This window comes from Geotrypetes seraphini, chromosome 8, assembly GCF_902459505.1.
Source record: "Geotrypetes seraphini chromosome 8, aGeoSer1.1, whole genome shotgun sequence".
NCBI classification, from domain to species: domain Eukaryota; kingdom Metazoa; phylum Chordata; class Amphibia; order Gymnophiona; family Dermophiidae; genus Geotrypetes; species Geotrypetes seraphini.
Genome location: NC_047091.1, coordinates 73,390,687 through 73,413,376, shown reverse-complemented (window position 1 = coordinate 73,413,376; position 22,690 = coordinate 73,390,687). Strand labels below are relative to the sequence as shown.

The 22,690-nt window shown below is 44.0% G+C and overlaps 1 protein-coding gene across 2 annotated transcripts in view; it reads left to right on the top strand.

Moving 5' to 3' along the window:
- Window positions 1-5,661: 5,661 nt before the first annotated feature.
- Window positions 5,662-22,690, top strand: part of PYGM (glycogen phosphorylase, muscle associated) — a 67,292-nt gene continuing 50,263 nt past the window's right edge. The window contains exon 1 of one of the 2 annotated variants that reach the window (XM_033955265.1): window positions 5,662-5,991. In XM_033955265.1, the coding sequence (XP_033811156.1) occupies window positions 5,749-5,991 (243 nt within the window). In that variant the 5' untranslated portion in view covers window positions 5,662-5,748. The remainder of the gene's footprint in view (window positions 5,992-22,690) is intronic. The other variant, XM_033955264.1, reaches the window with a different exon arrangement.

The window sequence follows — 22,690 nt, the reverse complement described above, 5'->3', positions numbered from 1 at the left end:
ATAGGCAGTGACAATGGCCCCGCTTTCATTGCTGATGCTCAGGCCCTCCAAATTATATGCTGCTTACCACCCCCAGAGCTGAAAGGATGAACAGAACCCTTAAGACCCTTCTCACGAAATGAATTGAAGAAACTAATCTACCCTGGCCTGTCCTGTTGCCTTCTGTTCTTTTCAGATCAGGTGTACCTTGTCAAAACTCACTGGACTGTCCCCGTTTCAGCTCATATTTGGCTGTCCACCACCCATTATGAACCCAGGCCCTGGTTCTTTTGCTACTCTGGGATCAGATAGCCTCCAGAGTCAGGTCCAATCCTTAGCTAAAGCCCTTCAAGAGCTCCACAAATGGGTCCTGGAAAGGGCCCCACTACCGATAGCTACACAAGTTCATGAATATGTCCCTGGAAATACAGTATGGCTAAAACTTGGAAGTCAGACCCCCCTGAAACCTAGGTGGATAGGTCCTTTTACTGTCCTAATTTCTTCTCTTACAGCTGTCAAGGTGTCTGGACACGAAACTTGGTTCCACTACAATACGGATCTTCAGCTGAAGCTTTCTAAGACCTCAAAAGTTCTGAATATTTACCACTGTACTTAGCAGGTGTTCTGAATATAATTCTTTATAAGTGTTTGAGTTTAATTGACTGCCTGTGGTTCACCACTATCTTTAGCAAGTATCTTGAGTATAACTGTTTGAAGTTTTCTAAGTTGTGCCTGAAAGAAAAATGAGCTTCTTATGTTAGCATTGTAGGCGCCTTTTGTCTTATATATATCTGATATTTGTGTTGCCCTCACTGCCTTATGCTTCTTTCTTCTGTATTTCTGTCCTATTATACTTAATAAGTGCCCCTAGCCCCTTTGCCTGATGTTTGTTTGCATGATGGAGTTAAGTACAGAAAGTGTCAAACATCAGAGGGTATTATCTGTTTCCAACCTACTGGTGATGAAGTTTAAAAGTGGGTGGAAATCTGCATTGATAATGTTGAGGATCTACTTATCAACCAGACTCTTTTTGTAGGCCCCACTCGCCCAGTGTTTGTATTTTGATACATGTGTGTTATTTGATGTTTCTCAAGGTCATGGTACTACCCCTAATACAGTTTTGAGTGGCTCCCTAAATTGACAGTGTTATTATACCAAATGTGCTAAGTATATATGTCTGTATAACCTGATGCCTTTAAGAACTGCCCCTATGAGGAAACCTTCACTAATGATGGAGCCTGTCCTTTATGAAAAAATGTCTCGTGGGCCACCTACAAGAACCCTCATAAATACCCAGCCAATACCCCCTCTGCCTCCCTTACTATAGGTCCTAGCTCCGGCCTCTTGTGTACTACAGGCCACTGTAATCCCATGGTTTTCACTATCACTGATCTACATAACTGGAATGCCAATGTCCAAGTCCAGAAGGCCAGAGACCGCATGGCATTGTATATTGATGGTAAAAGGTGAGACCCAGGTACTGATGTATATGTCCGTATTGTATCCCGCTCATGTGCTCCTGTCCATCACTCTGTGGTGTTTCCCCAGTTTTATGAAATTATGAAAGTAGATGCTGATATCCTGTAATCACTAGAAATCTGTTTATACAGTTTGCTGAAACTATAGGCCAGACTCTTAATGTTAGCAATTGTTTTGTATGAGGAGGGACTGGTATGGGAGAACAGTGGCCATGGGAGGCAAAGCAGCTGGACATGTTAAACCCTGATTTCATAGAATCTCACTTTTACGTCAGGTCCACGACCTTCACGATGGGCCTTGCGAACCTCCATTGTTGCTTCCCACTGTCTTCAGCGCCTTTCAGACACTGCTTAATGGAACTTCCTATGAATGATGGTCAGCTCCTGATAGTTGATATTGGCTCTGTAATCTGTTTGCCTACTCTTGGTTGCCTGCTAACTAGACTGGTACATGTGTACTTTGCATGATCCGTCCCAGCTTCTTCTTGTTACCGCTGGCCGATGGTGAACACCTGGGAACCCCTATATTCAATACCAGGGGTCGCCAAAAGCGGTCTACTTCCACTAATTCCCTTAAAATAAGTGAATGGGGTGATGACTATCCTGCAGAATGGATCATTGCTGTTTACGGACCTGCCACATGGGCCGAAGATGACACCTGGGGCTATCGGACCCCAATCTACATGCTGAACTGCATTATTCGTCTACAAGCTGTACTCGAACTGATAACTAATGAGACCACCCGAGCTTTGAATACCATTGGCAGAGCGAATGCTAAAATGCATACTGCTATCTATCAGAACTGCCTAGCTCTAGACAGAAGGTGGTGTCTGTGGTAAATTCAACCTCTCCAACTGCTGCCTTGAACTTGAGTAAAGTGATTGAGGACATTGTGGATCGTATCACCAAACTGGCTCATGTTCCTGTCCAGACCTGGCATGGCCTTACTTCAGACTGGATCTCTGGTACCTTCGGCTCCTGGTTGCCCTCTGGTTCAGCAATAAAGACCATCTTGCTGGTGCCGCCCTGTCTTCTCTGCTCCTTTGCTGCCTGCCTTGTGTAGTCCCCATAGCCATAAAGCTGCTCCACTGAACTGTTGACTCTGCTGTTAACCGTTCCACTGCTGCTCTGGCCCTTGCGCTTCCCAAGTATCAACCAGTCCCTACAACTGATCCTTACCTTTCTCCTTCTTGTACTTTATCAGGCTTGTCTCCTTCCTCCTTCATTCGACTAGCCTGAAAGGGGGGACTGAAGGAGTCTGGGACTGGTTTTCCTAAGTGTTGAACTAAGTTTTCTCTTTAATAAAATGCTGAATTATGTTTAGCTGCAGACCTAACTTATCTCATGTTCTAGCCTGCCTGTACTGGGTGTTAACTTGGACATTTTAACTTCTTATGGCTATCTCAGCATAAACGACATGTAACAGAAAGACTGCAGAGTTAGATAAGTGACCTGCTAGTGTGAGCTGAGGACCAATGATTGTTAAGAAAAGTAACACGTGAAAAGTTTTTTCTAGAATTCAGTTGTATAGCCAGAAGAATGTATAAATATCTCTGTAACGTCCTGTTTTCGGCACTTCTGAAGCCAGCTTGGAGCTCGGGAGTCACATATGTATGCTAATAAACTATCTGTGCTTTCTTCAAGTCTCTAGGTTTTTTGGCTGCCCAAAGTGACTTTTCAAGAGGAGTGGTGGTATATATTTCTCCAGAGCTTGATGTGGTGTTAGCGATACATTTGATTGCAATGTAACCATTCCATTATCAATGAGCTAGGAGCAGTTTTACTGGACAGGGGCCTAGTAAATTGGCCTGTTCAGTTTCAAATGGTGGGTCAAATTGTATGTCTAGCAGTTTAAGAAGGAAGGATTGCAAAAATGAAATTGATTCTTTACCTTCTGTGAGCTCTGAAAGACCAAGAAGATGTATGTTTTTCTTCATCATTCTGTTGAGTCATGTCTTCAAATTTGTTTTGAAGTAAATCAATTTTATTTAAGCACCATTGCGTGGACGTGTGTTGCTCATCTGTTTCACCCTATTCATGGTTTTATAAAAATCTAAAAAACTGTTAGTCTGGTGTAACAAAATTAACTGGGATAGGTGGAACCTTATGTATTAACCAATTCTTAATCCATAATTGTTTAAGCATTTATCATTCTCCTCTTCTCCAAGTTGGAGAGCTCTAACCTGTTTAACCTGATAAGGAAGTTTTTTATCCCATTTATCATTTATGTTGCATTATACAGAATGTACATTAAGGGCTCCTTTTACTAAGGTGCGCTAGTGGTTTTAGCGTGCGCTACAATGCTGCGCACGCTAGATGCTAACGCCGCCATAGAGCTTGCGCTAGTATTTTTCATTTAGCGCATGGTTTGCACGCGCTAATCTTCACCGCGCGCTACAACGCTAGCGCACCTTAGTAAAAGGAGCCCTAAGATACAATTAGACACAGTTACCGGTACTTCCATGAATGTGAATTTCAAAGTATCACAGGGAATGATTGAGATATTTTGCACAAACAATAGAGGGCTCCCCAAGGCTTCAGGGTCAGCTTACAAGAAAAAGAGTTGCAGTTAGAACCAGGAAAAGAGGACCACATTGAACCTCCAAGGAAGCCAGGAGAGGCGCTACCATTTAATTTGTCACAGAAGGATGGTAAATAATTCATGAGGCCAGGACAGATTAGCTGACTTTAACTGAACAGAAGGATTGATGCAGAAAGCTACTGTGGACAGAAGCACACTGTTAATGAGTGATCTATGTGGCAGCATAATGCCAACAGAGTTTCAGTGCTGAAGTTAATTCACCTGAAAGACTTTAGTACACAGCATATTAAAATGTATGTATAGTAAGGAGGCTATTAGTTAAACCATAGTAATGCAGAGAAGATTTGAAGATGTATGCTGATGTCTACAAGTGAGAGATGTATGCCAGGTCAGAGGCAGTGTAGCGGGTAAGGAGAATCCTCCAGTCTGAACCCACTGCTCTGACTTAGCTTTCTGCATTGGCCCCAGCGTTCCTGGTAGGCTAAGGCCTCATTCCCTCCCTCTACTCTCCCTCTCATCAATTTAGAAAAAAAATCCCTGATGTCTAGTAGCACCCCCTTTTGGGAAAAAAAAATTCCTTAGTGTCTAGGGGCACACTCTCCCACAGATTAAAAAAAAATTATCAGATGTTTATGACCCTTCTCCCACAATTTTTTATTTTTTTAAATCTCAGATGTCTATGAGCACCCTGGGACTCCCAGACCTCTCCCTCTTTAGCATATCTTGAGGAGGCAGAAATGATGCCCACTTGCTCTGACATCCGTGCTAGCATCTTGGAAAATGGTAGTGCTTAATTTCATATGATATATATCCTGGGATGCACCCAGTGGGCTCAGCCTGCTAAATCAGGGAGTTCTCCCGTTATTTGATGGTCTCGGTAGGCTGAACCCTCACACTGTATCCCAGAATGCACTGCACAGGATCAGAACTAGCCATAATTTTCCAAATTGGTGGCACCAATGGAATAAGTAGGCATTGCTCTTGGCTTTCCAATGTATGCCGGAGGAGCTTTTTTTTTTTTTTTTTGGGGGGGGGGGAGTTAATATTAATAATCGCTGGGGGAGGGGTGCCTCTAGACAGCAGGGAGTTTAAGTCGATGGGGAAGAGGGGGCGTGTTGCGACCCCAGGGATTTTTTTTAAGTTTAGTGCCAGGAGGTGTCATGTCAGAGGATGTGCTACTAAACAACTAGGGTTTAAATCAGTGGGGGGAAAAGGTCAGGAGGGGGGCTGTGGTGCAGCTAAAACCAGGGAATTTTTTTAGGTTGGTGAGGAGGGATCATGTCGGCAGGGGCTGCTTGACACCAGGGATTTTTTTTTAATCCAAGGGGGTTTATGTCGGGAAGGGATCGCTAGATTAGCCGGGATGTTCCGAATGCTGACTCATTTGAATAGTCGGCCGCTATTGGCCTGGGCGCTGTGGAGCTTACCCCCACCCCGACCGTTCATCGTGCTGGAGGTGACCTGCCAAAAGGAAAATGGGGCGGCTACTGGACTCTTTCAACTGCCCGTTGATTGGCTTGCGAGGTGTGGGCGTGTCCAGATCCTCTGGCTATCCGGCGATTGGTCTAAAATGCGTGGGCGTGTCCACTGCCTCGAGGTGATTGGCCATCGGAAGCTGCGGGGGCGTGTATCCCACGCTGGATTCTCCCGCGTCCCCCCGTGAGCTGCCAGTGCTGCCGCCCTAGTCGCTGCGCTCGGCCTTACGTGTCTCCCCCTCCTCCCAGCCCCAGCACCACTACCGGCAACAACATGTCTCGGCCGCTGACGGACCAGGAGAAGCGGAAGCAGATCAGCGTGCGCGGCCTGGCCGGCGTGGAGAACGTCACCGACCTGAAGAAGAACTTTAACCGCCACCTGCATTTCACGCTGGTCAAGGACCGAAATGTGTCCACTCCCCGTGACTACTACTTTGCCCTCGCGCACACTGTCCGCGACCACCTGGTGGGCAGATGGATCCGTACCCAGCAGCACTATTACGAGAAGGACCCCAAGGTCAGTGGGACGGGGAGGGCATCTTGCAGGTCCGCATCTAGCAGCGGTGCTGTGAGAAGGAGCTCGAGATCCGGGAGGTGATGGGCAGGTAGATGTGTAGCCAGAGAGAAATGATAAGTCGAGGATTCTGGAAGGAAAGAGATAATGATGGGAAAATGGCTCCCATACTCATTGCAGCATTGTCCAGCATAGGTGCCAACCTTTCCAAAATGATTTGTGTGTAAGACGCAACACATATTACTCCTCCCAAGCAAGATGAAGGGAGGCTGCCTAATACTGGGGATGCAGAGCTAGTAGATATGTTCCCCAGTAGCCCTATGTGAGGATCGCAAACTCCCTGCAGTGATCCTCGGTACTACAGCCCTATGTGAGAGTCCCACATTGCCTTTTATTTATCTCCGGTCCCACAATTCCGTCCAAATGATGATCTCATTTCTTTAGTTGTTATGTACGCCTAGGCCTCTAGCTGCTGGTGGACGCTGAAACATCCCTGTTTCTAGTTTTGATCTCTCGCCTTTCCTCTCATAAAAGGTGGTGAGAAAAATATCGTTTTGTGCGTGTCCCTGTCGTGTTTATATAGTGTGGCATACAAGTTTTTACAAACGAGAATCTGAACGGGCAGGAGAAATTGAGGGTGATGTAACTAACATTGGTGAGGAGAAGATGAGACCCCTTGTCACCTTCTGTGCTCAAGTGAGGAAAAGGAGTGACTATGATGAGCTGCTTTATATTCTCAGCTGGGAGACGAGAGAGATTTAATAGTATTAAAGCAAGCCAGCTTGCAAGTCCACTTGCTTGTATGATTTTGGAAACTATAAGCCTTTTTTATTTGGAGGAATTAATTTCCTGTAGCTTCCTGCACACAGTGCTCTAGCTCTGAGCCTGATGCATGATTAAGACGTTTGCAAATGTGCAGGGTACTCTGAAAACCTGAACAGCCGTGATCCATGCAAGGGATCTTTTGGCTAGTTCATGTGTCACTGACTGTTTTGTGTGAGAGGTTTTCCTCTTCTTCCCCAGGACTCTGCATTGTATGACATTACCTGACAGCCTGAGATACTGTGATAGAAGTGCAGGGAAGAGATATCTTAAGATAGCTATGACAACACACTGCATGCCTATGTGTGGTGGGGTAGGTTCTGTAGTGGTGCTGCAGGGCAGGAGTGAGATGCATCAGCAGAGGTGTGTGTGTGTTTGGTAGAGTAGAGTATCAATCCTGGAAGAGCAGTGGATGCTGCAGAGCAAGATAGTCTGACTCCAGTCCAGCCCTGTTTAATGCTTTGCAGTTAATGATAGATCTTGCTTGTGGAAGATATGAACATCTGACCCAGCTCTTGAGATGAGAACAGCTTCTTGAATGTATCCATCTCATTCTTATGGCAGTAGATGGTGGATCAGCCATGCTGGGTTGCTGCAGCTCCCTCCTGTGGGCCCTGTTCCTTCTTGGAGCTGGGGTTATAAATAGCACATGGCTTCTGAACATGGAATGCTGGGAGACTGATGGCGTTGCAGGGAGAAGCCATCCTGCTCAAACCTAGAAGGCAAACAGTGGGATGATTTGCTGAAACATGGCTGGAAAATAAAAGGGAGGTAGAACATTGTGTGTATGGGCGCCAGTGTGAAAATGCATAGTGTGTAGAGAAACTGTGTAGAGAAACTTATCTGAAATTCCAGAAGCCATAACCGTAGTGTGACATCCAGAAATTACCTAGCAGATGTTGGTATACCTTCTCATTTATCCAGTCGCACACTACAAGGAATAAAGACCATCCCTGGACATTTCTAACCCTGTGTCTTCGATAATGTGTTATAGGAACTAAAGACCATTTTTTTGTTTTCTTCCCTTCCCCGCTGTGTGGTACAGCAGTGGTTATAGGATGGATTTAGAATGGTGTATTCTGCTGGACTGTGATAGGTCCAGCTTTCACCATTTTTTTTTACTTAGGCCAGCTCTTTCCCACCAGGAGTTGTGTAAATTTAGCTCTAGTGACATTTTTCATGACCTCTGCCATTTTACTCTGGGTTGCTCGACAAGTGGGGGCAGGAGAGGGTCCTTCTGCGATACCAAATACGTCTACAGCTGCCTGGCCAGGACAGAGAAAGATACTGCAAATAGCACTGTCAAGCCTTAGAAAGGTCAGATGGATGACCGGAGGGCATTCCAAGCACAAGGGCCAAGGGCAAGAGAATAACTTGTGGTTGGCTTTCTGAGGAGGCACTGCATTTACCCTTGGTTGTAAGCTCTTGAGGGCAGGGAAGCAGAAGTTATGGCTATGAGCTAGGTAACAGACTAACTGTAGGGCATCACCTGGCTGCTTCTTGATATGGGAAGAAATACCATTCTAGTTTGTATGGCACTAACCATATTCTTAAAAAGTGAGAAACCTCAGCACCTGTTGATGTGATCAGTCAGGGACATCAACACCTTTGGCATTTACAAGTGTATGAGGAGGTCTAGTATGGGACACAAGGATTGCCTATATGAACTGGACATGGCAAATAAGGAGTGCTGTTTGAGGGGGGGGATCGCTCTGTAGCTACTGGTCTTTGGTGATGAGTCAAAACAATCTGATCCAGTCCTTTCTTTACGTAATGCTCTGCACAATAATATAATCTACACCAGTGGTTACCAACCCTCTCCTGGAGGACCACCAGCCAGCCAGTCAGGTTTTCAGGATAGCCCTAATGAATATACATGGCGCAGATTTTGCGTGCCTGTCACCTCCATTATATGCAAATCTCTCTCATGCATATTCATTAGGGTGGTCCTCCAGGACAGGGTTGGGAACTGCTGATCTAGACTACTTTTTCTGGAGGAAAGAAGGAGCAAAACTCGGATTGGTTTAGCCTGTTGCATCTGACCTGGAGCTATCTTGTGGCACAGTGATTGCTTAGCTCTGTGATCTCCAAACCCAGTTTTCAGGGGCTGCAATCTTCCATGTTTTACGGATTTCCACAATGAATATGCACGAGAGCTATTTGCATTCACTTCCTCCACTATATGCAAACAGCTCTTATGCATATTCATTGTGGAAATCCTGAAGGATTGCAACCTTTGCAGACTAGCTTTGGAGACCTCTGGCTTAGTCAGAATGAGGACTCATAGGATGAAGGTGAAGAGGGAAGTAAGCTAAAGAAATATTTCTTTTTGGAAAGGGTGGTGAATGCAGGAACAACCTCCAAGTAGAGTTGGTGGAGGCTGGAACCATATCTGAATTTATGAAAGCATCTAACAAACGCAGGAGCACAGCGATTGGTGGGCTCAGGTGGGGAGGGACTGATTCTCTTTGGGTTCAGGCCCCCCAGCACTAGTGAACTTTACTGTAGCTGGTGTTGATCCCCAAGTCCTGACAGCTGAAGAATTCCAGAGGCTCGCAAAACCCCTCAGTAAAACTTGGCAGTCAAAGGTGTCCCGAATATGCACAGGATGTCGGCATTGATGACTCCGGGAATTTTGGGTACTTAAGGCTATCTTCAGTTGGCAGGATATTTTAAGTTGAGCTGGGGTGGTGATGGGGGAGAAGGAAATGCATAGTGCTCCCTGTTATGTGCACCCCAAATATTGCCACTGGTACAGAGGATTTCTGAGAGAGAGGAAGGGATTGTAAAGCTTGCTAGTTGGTTTGAATGGATAGACTGGATGATCTGATTGATCTTTATGTGCCATCATCTTAAGAACATAAGAGTTGCCATACTGGGACAGAGCGAAGGTCCATCAAGCCCAGTATCCTGTTTCCAACAGTGGCCAATCCAGGTCACAAGTACTTGACAAGATCCCAAATTTTATTCTGCTTTTCCTGGGGTCAATATGTACTGTGTTTCCCTGAAAATAAGACCTACCCCAAAAATAAGCTCTAGCATGATTTTCGGGGTAGCTCATAATATAAGCCCTATCCTGAAAATAAGCCCTAGTCGTAGGCAGCTGTGCTTCGCCCCACCGCGCAGCCGAACCCCCGCTGACCTTACATTCTTCCCTACCAACTAATCCCCACTGACCGCGACTGTAAATACCTTCTGGCAGAGGAGGGTTGGGGCCTTCTGTGTGCTGCGTTACTGATGATGTCATCAGTACACAGAAGGACCCTAGCGAGAAAGCCGTGAAGCAGCCTGTGAGTGCTGCTGGCCCGACGCTCCTCTGACGGAAGGTATTTGTGGTCGCGGTCGGCGGGGATCGGTTGGGAGGGAAAGGATGGAGAGTCAGCGGGGGTTCAGCGGCGGGTGCCCAAGGGTTCTGCTGCATGAGGGATGAGAGGGAGGGAAGGATAGAAGCTGGGCAAGGGTTCTGCTGTACAGGTGGATGGAAGGGATAGAAAGATGCTGCAGAGGGAAGGCACAAGGGGATGGGTGAGAGGGGAGGAAAGATGTTGCACATGTGGGGGAAAGGAAAGAGGAAGAATTAGGGTGAAGGAGGGGAAGGGAGAGATGATCATGTACATGAAAAAAATAAGCCCTACCCGAAAATAAGACCTAGTGCCTTTTTTGGGCCCCAAATGAATATAAGACACTGTCTTATTTTCAGGGAAACACGGTAATACAATTTAATCAGCCAGAAATGGCTCTTGGCCAGTTAAATTGCCTGTTTTGGGGCTATTGGGTCATTTTTGGGCCAAACTGGCTATTTTGGGGGCGTTCCAGGGCGGAGTTGGCACTTGGCCATTTAAGGTTAATCACATAAATAGAACCACATAAGACTGTCCTATCTTTATTCAGTGACCTATAGCCGGTGAAGTGCTGAATATCAGACTTAACCAGCTATGCATTGGCTCCACAAAACCGGATATTTAGTGCTGATCCTGGGCAGGGCCTGGCATTGAATATCCAGGATTAATGCTGGCAGTGGTCAGCAAAATGCTGAGTGCCGCTGGGTGAATATCAACCCCTGTTTTTCCGAATGGAATCTTCACACTTAATAGCCTTGTCTTAACTTAAAGCTGGCTCTTTTGGTTCTCTGTATGTTCTGATTGGTCTGCCGTGAATAGACTGTGTACTCCAGAGAGCAAGGGCTGGTCATTAGCACATTTGTAGAATTACCCCCCTAACATGGTAAATATGTGCATAAATGACCAGAAAACCAGAAAATATGTGCATGCTTTACAGGTGTCTATAACCTCAGCATACACCAGACCAGTTCAGAACCTGTAGGTTTTGCCTATTGACCAGTGGAGGGAGACAGAGGAAAAAAGGAAGTCCTGTGTGCTTTGTCCAGTAAGGTCACCATGTAGCCTTAAGTAGTGGTATTTCTGTCTCCAGTGGATAGTGAAGGGTGGCAGTGGTCTAGTGGGAGTGAGTGGCATCCAGGGCAGTGGCATCCCTCTCTCGCCTTCTTCCCTGCCCCTTCCCCGTACCTTTTTATCTTTGGTGCGAACATCCACGAACTGGCTGCTTGCGTCAGTTTCAGCGCTTTCTCTCATGTCACTTCTAGGCGTGGGTCCCGGAAGTGACGTCAGAGCGCCAAAGCTGACGTGAGCAGCTAGTTTGTGGCTGCTTGTGCCGAAAGTTGAAAAGGTATTGAGGGAAAGGGGAGGAGTGGAAGGGGGGGCAGAGAGTAGGAGGGGTGCCAGCGCCCCGAGGAAGACCGCACCTGGGGCAGACCGCACCCTCCTTACTATGCCACTGATGGGTGGGTGGACCATGCAGCTCCTGGACTAGTTACTAAAGCAGCTCCTGACCCAGTTGGAGAACTTGGGTGTCGGTTGAACAGAGAGGTACTTCACTTGATGTTTAAACACAAAACAAAATAGAGAGGACACATAGTAAATTTAATTTGATCTGGAGCAGGATACTCTGGATACTCTGAGTCAAGAGTTCTCTCCTCCTTCCATGTTCGCCATTGTTTTCTTCTTTTTACCCATGAAAGAAGTTTAAATAATTGAATGGGAAATTGCTTCCTCACCTCAAGACCTTGGAAGAACTCTGGAGTGTTTATTGCAGGTTCTGCTAGTGAAGTGTCTCTCTCAAACTACTGTGCCATGGCACAGTAGTGAGCCCCAAAGAGATTCTGGGTGTGTCTTGAGAGATTCCAGAATTTTTATTTTTAAAATTCTTTATTGATTTTTATAAAACTTCAATAGTGCAATACAACAAATGTAACATGCAAAAATACAATAAAAGCACATTCAACTTATACATGTTTTTAATCAACCATTTTCCCCCACCCTCCCACCCACCCAATGATTATTCAATAAAACACAATAACATAGCTTACCATCCATTCACCCAACCCCAAATGTAAGTACCCTAGAACCAACCTAAGACAGAAATAATCCCCCTCTCCCACCATACCCTGGATATGTACCTAAGTAAAACAAAACTAATTCACATCAATAATCAATTATAAAGATGTAACATGATGTCAATGGGCCCCATATCAAATTAAATAATATTTCCATGTCCCAAATTATCAGCGTTCATCCTTTCAAGTCTATAACTGGAGCAAAGACTTGCCCACCAGAACAAAAAATTTAAATGATCAAAGTTTTTCCAGTTCCGGGTGATCATTTGGATGGCTGTCTCAGTCATTATAAGGAAAAGACGGCCTTTATATTGATCTATAGCTTAACATGTAATATTGGACCACAAATGACTGCCTCATATGTTAGAGGAATTGATGATTCCAAAATGTTATTTATTCTACCCCATATTGACCTCCAAAAGCTAAGGGGTCCTTTTACAAAGCTGCGCTTGCGGTTTTATCGCACGCACCTGGATTAGCACGCGCTAGCCGGAAATCTACCGCCTGCTCAAAAGGAGGCGGTAGTGGCTAGCGCGCGCAGCAATCTAGAGCAAGCTATTCCGCGCGTTAAGGCCCTAGCGCGGCTTTGGAAAAGGAGCCCTAAGTATCGAAGGACAGTAGAACAACAGATGATCCAGTGTCCCGATGTCTAAATGACAGTGCCAGCATCTATTAGATTTAGAATTATCTAACTTGTGCAACCTAACAGGGGTCCAAAAAGATCTGTGTAACAGAAAAAAACAAGTTTGTCTCATAGATGCTGACGCTGTACGTTTCATCCTCCAAGTCCAAATTCTTGGCCACCGAGATGCAGAAATATGCTGCCTTATCTCAATGCTCCAAATGTCACGAAGACCATTTTTTTTTTTTTTAATTCAAAAACTCAGATATTAATTTATACCACCTGGCAAGCCTGATGTCCTAACGAATCTATCTGAAAGGAAAGGATCTGCAGACTATAATAATTTTATTTTTAAAAATTCCCCTCATAAGTATACATTAGAATTGATGACATGTATGTCGCATATGCAAGAGTCTATCAATGTTATGAGCGTGTGTGTGTGTGTAAGGATATAACCACCCTGACAAGCATCATTCTTTGGTCCTTGAAAACTAATGGCGAGTTATTTTATTTTTTATGCAATAGTTATCCTAGCTTGAGCAACAAAGCAATCAAAGCTTTGTTACTATTTGGATCTTCTTATCTTTGAAAACTTGGATTTTCAGCTCTGACAGAAATTAAATTGAAAAAAAAAAAAAGAGAACGACTGCAGATGGTGGATGATGAAATGCGTGTTATCTTGTGGACTATCGAGCCATGTTTTGAGTTAATTTGAACTCAAAAACAAGTAGGGTACATCCATCACATTGATTAGCAATTCTTTTCACTTTAGTTTCACCCTTGTTACAATTATCTTTACATAACTTAAAGAACTTTTAAATAACTCTCAAATTTAATTTTTTGTTGGTTTTGCAATTTTATAATTTCAATTAGAATGTTTCGCGAAAAACATTTGCTACGTTTAGTGTGCTGGAGTGAAAAAAGTTTGAGACACACTGCATTAGTAGTTAATGAAAACAGGAGGGAGGATGCACATAAACTGCAGGGAGGGAGGGATGTTTTCCTTTCTTCAGCTAGTCCTGAAGGAGCTTGGGTTAGAGCAGACATGGGCTGGAATCCAATCAGGTTTTCAGGATTTCCCCAATGAGTATGCATGAGATCTATTTGCATGCACTGCTTTCAATGCATATTGGGGAAATCCTGAAAACCCGATTGGATTCCGGCCCTCGAGGACCGGAGTTGCCCATGTCTGGGTTAGAGGCTGAGCTTTTTTCAGCGCACTAGACTGAAGCACCAGTCCTACTCGTTTGACCAACATGCATGAGGTAATTGTCAGGGCATGCTTTAAGGTGCAGGCTCTAAGGAAGGTGATAACAGAGGAGTGTGAGTCATGCTCCCCCACTCCCAGCAGGGCCGTATTAGGTCCAGTATGCATGTGCCTAGGGTCCGAAATTGTCAGGGAGGCCAAAAAAAAAATCTTCAAACGACCCCCCCCAGGTTCCCTCACCACCACCATCGACGGCAACATGACTGGCTCTACTGCAGGAAGGTCCTCCGATGACTGCATCTGCTGGCTCTGCTCCGGAAGAAGTAGGTGATATCAGGGGGGGATGGACCGGCAGATGCAATCATCGCGGGACCTTCCTGCAGTAGAGCCAGCTGCGATGCCGTTGATGCCGGGTGACTAGTACAATTGAGTTTGCTGCAGTTGGTGGACATGCAGGTGAGTATGGAATCCAACGTTGAAATGACTATAGGGCTTGGCCAGGGCAGCCATTCCTGGAATGAAGATGACGGTTTGCTAACTCTGGAGGAATGAGTTTGCAGCTCTCCACCAAAGACAGCCTCTACCCTGATGGGCTGCACAGGAAGGAGCCCTGAAAGGGTGAATCCTAATGTGGTTGGAGAGGAAAGTAGTGGAAGAGGTGGAGAGTTTGATACAATGCAGGACTAGCCAGAGAGGAACATGACAACCACCTCCAGAGCAGTGAGTAGTAGAAGTGAAGACCTTCGGAATGAGGTAGTGAGTAACCTTGCCATTAGTATTGGGATGTGGTAGGGGGAAGATGATCTGGCTTATTCTGGGGAAGCTCAAGCATTCATAGCTCCCCTGGAGCTGGCGCACATATGATGTGGCTCTTTGGAAAAGAGTACACTCAGCAGATACAACCCCTCTTACCTGTATTTTTCGGAAATGGACTTTTGGGACTGCCGACTTTGGGCGACTAGCAACTTAGGCCCAAAACGGACTTAGACATTTCTTTTGATTATGCCCCTCTGTGTCTAGAAGTAATTAAAAAAAAAAATCCTCTATCTGGACATCCAGACCACCAGGACATCTATCTTTATACCACATTTTCGACCAGAATTTTGTCCATGTCCTAACCGCCTAGAACAAGACCATTTGGATATGGGCAGAGCCAGTTCTGTAATGCATTTAATGTCCTTTATCCTCATTCCAGAGTCTCCTTTCAAATGAAAGACTTGACTCATACACATTTATGCCTATTAGGTATTAAATATCTCTATCATATTGCCTCTCTCCTGCCTTTCCTCCAAAGTATACATATTGAGATTTTTAAGTTTGTTCCCATATGCCTTATGACCAAGATCAACCATTTTAGTAGCCTTCCTCTGGACCAATGTTTTTTTGAAGGTGCGGTCTCCAGAATACCTCCTTTTTCCTACTGGCCATACCTCTCCCTATGCACTCTAGCATCCTTCTAGCTTACGCCATTGCCTTTTCAACCTGTTTGATCACCTTAAGATCATCACATACTTTCACACCCAAGTCCCGCTCCTCTTTCGTGCACAAAAGTTCTTCACTCCCTAAACTGTACTGTTCCCTCAGGTTTTTGCAACCCAAATGCATGACTTTGCTTTTCTTAGCAGCCAAATTTCAGACCATTATTCAAGCTTTGTTAGTTCCTGCCTCAAAATTATTCACTCCATCTACTCTATTGCAGATATGATTTTGGTATCATCCACAAAGAAGCAAATCTTACCTGACAGCCCTTCAGCAATATCACTTACAAAAAATATTAAAAAGAACAGGCCCAAGAACAGAATCTTGAGGCACGCCACTGGTAACATCCCTTTACACAGAGTTGTCTCCATTGACCACTACTCTCTGTCGCCTTCCACTCAACCAGTTCCTAACCCAGTCTGTCACTTTGGTTGGGGCTCATACCGAGGGCACTCAATTTATTTATTAGACACCTTTGTGGAACACTGTCAAAGGCTTTGCTAAAATCTAAATAAACCACATCTAGCGCACTCCCTCTATCCAATTCTTTGGTCACCCAGTCAAAGAAATTGATCAGATTTGTCTGACAAGACCTACCTCTAGTGAATCCATGTTGCCTCCGGTCCTGTAATCCACAGGATTCCAGAAACTTCACCAGTCTCTGTTTTAAAAGCTTTTCCTTTAATTTACTTACCATAGAAGTCAGACTTACTGGCCTTAGTTCCCTACGTGTTTGTTTATTTATATTCCGCCTTTATCAAGGCAGAACACAAAATAACATACACAATAAAATTACATAGAAACATCTAAAAAATATAGAAATTTTACAGTACAAAAACCAAGATCCATAATATCCACAGAGCTAAATTATTACATATTAATTTCTACACTAAACAGCAATACATCAGCCACAGCATGACTTTAGAAGAAAATACAGACTCAGCCTGCATACTTCATAAGACAAAACAGGTGTCGTTTCAGTATTTTTTTTTAATTCCCCCACCCTTCCCTGCTTCTTAATATAGAGTGGAAGTTTAGTCTATTCTTAAGGGGCAGCACAGGAGAAAACAAACCCCTGTCCTGACTGTTTGCAATCTGACTTCTCTCCTTGCTGGTATCGCCAGGTCACATTGCGTCGAAGAGCGTATCTGTGGTAGGGAAATACTACTTCCTTACTTCCACTTTTTGTGGAGAGGAATCACATCTGCCCTTCTCCAGTACTCACAGCTCTAGAGAAGCATTGAAAAGGTCAACCAGTGGAGCTGCCAGAACTTCCCTAAGTTCCTTTAGTACCTTCGGTTGTACACCATCTGGCTTCATCGCTTTTTCCACCTCTGAAAATCGATCAGGGTCTATCACACCTCCATTTTGATTTGCTTTCATCTTCCGCGGTCCCACTCCCGCCACTTCAACTGTGAACACAGAACAGAAATATTTGTTAACCAATTCAGCCTTATCTCGATCAGCTGCTGTAATATTTCTCCCTTCACCTTTGAGTCACACAATGGTACTTTTGCACTACTTCCTATCACTAATATACTGTATCTAAAATATGTCTTGTCTACCCCACCCCTGTTTTACTTTGTTGGCTGTTTTTTCTTCTATTTGCATCCAGCCTCTCTTTCCAAATATTTTAGCCCGTTTTCCTCTTTCTGCGATCTTTTGTAGTTTAACCTCTTTTTCCTTTCCTTCTCAGCCACTGCTTTTGAGAACCGAAGTGGCCTTCTTTTCCTCTTACTTTTACTTACTTTCCTTACAAAATGGTTTGTTGCCCTTACAATAGCTCCTTTTAATTTTGCCCACTGTTTTCCTACTTCTTCCAGATGTTCTCATCCAGACAATTCCTTGACATAATCCCCCATGTGAACAAAGTTAGGTTTTTGTTGGTTTTTTAGTCTAGAACCACACCATTTGGTGATCACTGGATGCCAGATGATCACCCACTGAAACATCAAACACTTTCCCCACCCCATGGATAACCATCCCCATGTCATTTTCTACTGCCTGGAGTTAGATCCCTCTTGGAGGAGTGTGTGCACCCAGTGTTCATAAGGACTGGCTCCTTCACTAGTCTCATTGCTTGGGAGAGTAGAGGTTCCTTTGGTTAATTGCTATTCTTTGGGGTCCTTGAGAATAGTGCAGACTTTAAACCAGGGGTATCAATGTCCCTCCTCAAGGGCCGCAATCCAGTCAGGTTTTCAAGATTTCCCCAATGAATATGCATGAGATCTATTAGCATACAATGAAAGCAGTGCATGCAAATAGATCTCATGCATATTCATTGGGGAAATCCTGAAAACCTGATTGGATTGCGGCTCTCGAGGAGGGACTTTGACACCCCTGCTCTATACTGTGCAACATAATGTACATTTATATCATGCAAGATGTAAATTTCCCAAAACTGAGTTATTCCAACCACTACATTACAAATTAACAATTGCAAATAAAGTAAAAAATGGAAAATGGTTTCATTTTATTGGACTAAATATATTTTTCAATTAGCTTTCAGAAGCCAAAACATCTTTACTATGGTTAGGACAGTATACTGCTATTGGGGTATCCTGTCCTGACCTGAGGAAGGAGATTTTGGTCTCTAAAGTTAATCAAAAAGGTATTAAAGTTAATTCAATAAGATAGCACCTTATTTCCAGTTTCTATTTTTACTTATTAATATTTATTAACACTGTTACCACACTACTTTACCTTAAACTAAAAATAAAATTATTTTTTTCTACCGTTGTTTTCTGGCAATTTACTTTTTTCAGTTGTGTTGGTGGTTTCTGCTTTTCTCATCTTGCCAGGATTTCCTGTCCATTTGTCAGGTCTTTTTTCTCTTCCTTTTCCATTCAGCTTTCTTCAATTTCCTACCTCTGTCTAGATTTATTTATTTTTCTTACTAACCAATCTTCAATTTCCTTTTTTGTAAAAAAAAAAACAAAAAAAAACAACCAATTCTTTACCTATAGCTTGCCACCTCTTTCACTCACTCTGGCTCTCCTTTTTCACTTCCTCTTATTCTTTAACTCTATCCTCTTCTCCCCATCCAGCATATATCCCCTCTCCCTCTTTCTTCCAGTGTCTGTCTTCTCCTCTGTGCTTCTATCCAGTGTCTGACCCTCTCTCTCTCCCCCCACTTCCTTCTAGCATGTGCTTCTCTCTCTCCGCCTCACTTCCTTCCAGTATGTGCCCCTCTCTCTCCTCTCCACATCCATCCAACATGTGCTCTTCTGTCCTCTCCCATTCTATGTGACCTCTGGCTGCCTCACTTCCTTTCAGCATTTGCCATTTGTTCTACCCACTTCCATCTAGCGTCTGGCTCCTTCCTTGATTCCCCCATCCAAACCAGCTGCAGCGGCAAAACAAAATACAGTTGTTGCGAGGCCGCACTGGACCTACCCAGGCTGCTGGCTCTGCCCTAGAATAAGAAGTGACTGGAGGGGGGTGAGGCCAGCAGCTGAGGTTAGGTATAGTGCGGTCTTGCAGTCTGTGTTTTGTTTTTTTGTTGCTGCTGCTGGAGCAACAGTGGTGGCGGTGGCAGTGAGAAAGCAGAAGGAGCAGTGTCTCCAGTGGGTAGGCTGTGCGGTGCCCGAGAACAGCTGCACAGCCTCTTATCTTGAAGTGTACAGCTTAGAGGGAACATTGCTATGAGGCCTTCCCTTTTATCAGCTATTCAGGCTCTGAATTAAGCTTGTTGAACTTCTTTGTGAGGAGGCCTGCACACTATTTTTAGTACCCGAGTAAGTGGGGAACAGTTAATCTGTCTGAGATGGATGACTTAAGTTTCAGAAATTTTCATAGAGAACACCATTCTAGGGGGAAGGGGTCTCTGTCCCAGTGCATAATAGTAGTAATATTAGCTGGAATCCTTCTGGAAGCAGACTTTTTATCTCATTCCTAACTCTTTAAGTGAAGGCGTGAAGCACTAATTTTCTAATGACTTCTGGGAGCTGGATCCAGCAGGGCTCACTCACAGCACTCTTGGGATAACCTGAAGAATTAGACTTGAGTGTCTGTGTATGTTACACATGGCCTCTGAGTACTTGTGACTTTTGCAGGAGGTGAGCCACTAATAGTGTTGGCTATTCCTGCTTTACAGATTAGAAAAGGGGCCTGCACTTTTGGTTGCTGTACTCCTAGAGCTATTTTTGGAGTTCTAGTGCAGTGCAGTATAAGGTGGTGGTTTTGGTCAGTTTACATTTGAGGTGGCCACCTTGACCTATTTGGATAATATCATCTAATATCAATCTCTTGACTTAGAATGCTCTCTCTCAGGCTTAGATAGCTTAAGAAACTTGGTTTCAGTCCATAGTATCCTGATCCTGCAACTATCTGGAGCTTTCCCCAGTTTGATTTCTACTGCAGGCCTTTGACTTTCCTCTACATGGAGCACTAAGGACATCTTCTTCCCAAGTGGTCTAAGTTAAGGAGATATAAAAAAAACCATTTTCTTCTATCTGCAGGGCTTATTGCCAGAATACAAAATATTCAAGCCAAATTTTCTAGCAAACATCTCTTGATCCAGGGAATAGCTCCTGTCTTGTGGCCTTAGCACTTATAACAGTAGGTTGAGACAGTCCATTCTAGACTCCTGGTAACAAGAGCCAACAACAAGGTTCTGCACTTTTCTACTTACTGGAAATAGACTGATTCTAAAAGTGGAATCATTTCTTTAGCCTTGGCCACATGGGAAACTGGGATTTATATTCAGCCACCTCCAGTGTAAGATTCAGTGCTCCAGATGTTCCCATTCATTCACGCTGACTCTCTCTTTGCCACTTATTTATGACACCAACTAACCATTGAGATTTTAGTTAATTGATTTAATCCACCTTAAAACATTTCAGCATCCTCTGATTTCCCAGTCAGAGATTCTGCTGCAAGAAATCTGTCTCCATTTTTCTATTATGATTTGGCTCTTGAGTGGTTGTGCTTCAATCACTGTGGTTTTTGATGAGCATGTCTTTGGTATCCCTTTTTTTAGTCTCAGAACTACCTTTTCTCTTTAGCATAGAGTTTGGTGAATATTGACAAGTGGTTTACAGAAGTTGATTCTCCTATTTTTCTCTTTTGTGCATCCTGAGTTAACCATTCTAGAATCTGTTGGTTGGGCCCATCAACCAGCAGATAGTGACCAAAAACTTGTAAGCTCTGCCCTAGGTATTCAGTATTCAGCCATAGGTATTCAGTATTTGTCTGTAGCTGACTGTGCAGCTTCTGGGTTATTTGGAGGACAGCTCCTATGTTGGTTAGAAAACCCAAGTACCAGAACCAAGAGCAGGGGTAGAGAAACTTTTGGCAGAAGCCAAGGGAATAACTCAGAGGAATATTCACCCCTTCTTCTGTTGCCTTTTTGAGGGGACAAAGGGGTTAATTAAGGATCTTGTGACTTAAGATCCTCCCATATCTCCTTCTGATTCTCTCTGGGACCACTTTTCAAAGAGCAAATAGCTTGAGTTCAAGCTTATAACCTCACTTTAATCACCTCCAGAATCCACTGGTCTGACTGATGTGATTTGGGTTCATTCCCCTAGAAACAGCAACAGCCATCCATCTAGCTCTTTGCATATTCTGTTCTATTATTGGGCCTTTTGCATTTCAGACAAAGTAGCTGTGGGCATAAGCCACTCCCAGAATCTTATCGGACCTTCAGGCAGTGACACCAGTCCCACAGTAAGAATTGGATGGAGGGAGGCAGAAGGTATTCATCTATCTCACTTTCCTGAAGAAAGAAGCAGCATTTCATCCACTAAATCTCAAAGGGGTCAATTGTATTTCAAGGGTCACACACGTCAAAATGGAAACCTTAAAATCCGTGATTGTCTGTTTTGGTTTGGAGAATTCTTAGCTGGTTAGAACTCAAGGAGGCTTATTTGGAAAACATTTTTAGTTATGGATGTTGGCATTGTTGTCAGGCCAAATGGCCAGGACTTTCCAAAGCGATGGTTGTAGTGGCAGTATTTCTTTGGTAACAGGGAAGAGTTTATCCTTGTTTGAATGATGGACTCAGCGCAGAGGAAGAGATTGTAGGTTAGTGCAACCTCTAGACTGGATAATCAACCTCAGCAAGCGCAACATAATTCTCTCTCAAGATCTAGAGTATTTGGGGACATGGTTCAATATCAAGTTGGGAATGATCTTTCTCTGAAGCGTAGGTTTTGGAAGCTTCAGTCCCAGATCTATTTGCTTCTGAGCCAAAATGCTCCTTGAGTATGGGACTACATGTGCGTCCTGGAGTCGAGAGTGATTACTTTAGATCTGAGTCCAGGGGCTCGAGCCTACAAAAAACCTTAGTCTTTTCTAATAAATTATTTGCTGGTGCCTTCATTTCCTAGTAAATGACCTATGCTTGCCTTGGGTGTCTCAAACAAGAAACAGTAGTGACCTATTTGTTTTAAAAAAAATTCTATTCCATGCTATTTGCAATTCTAGGTGGAGTGCAAAAATATATATATGCATAAATAAAACACTTACAAGCATGCAGTCTGCTTGAGGTGATAATACAAGCCTCCAACTGGTTAATAATCATTTGAGCTTATTGTGACAACCTAGTGGCATAGGGCCCAGGGTTTCAGGTGGAGGCCTGTTGCTATAGCAACCATATGGAGCTTGGCGCAGTGAGGACAACACTTCGTTCTTTTACCAAAAAGCATGAGTTAAGGTGGCGAGAGGTTTCCCAGACAATGCAACAGTGGTAGCCTACATAAAAGAAAAGATCCATCAAAAATATGGCTGTACCCAGAGAAGCAAACTTTTTAATGGTATGGGTCAGTCAGGATATTTTTATTGCCTTCTTCCTTAGGTAGAATCTTATTTCCAGGTAAATTAAGTCCATGCTCTTCCTTGCATAGAGGAATGTGGAGAATTTGGATTGCTTCATTGCTGACTGTTCCATGTTCTTGGATATCTGGAGGTGTCTAATGATTTTTGTAGATTGGACAGTTCATTTCTTATTTAGAGATTTGAGGAATGGCAAAGCAGACTCCTATGGCTACTATCAACCACTGGCTTAGAGAAATGATTTCTTTAGACCAGGGGTGCCCAATAAGTTGATCGCGATCGACTGGTCGATCGGAAAGGCAACGCGAGTCGATCGCGGAGCCCATCTCGTGTTCCGTGATAGACTCATGTTGCTGTCCTGATCAACCGGCCGATCAGCCTT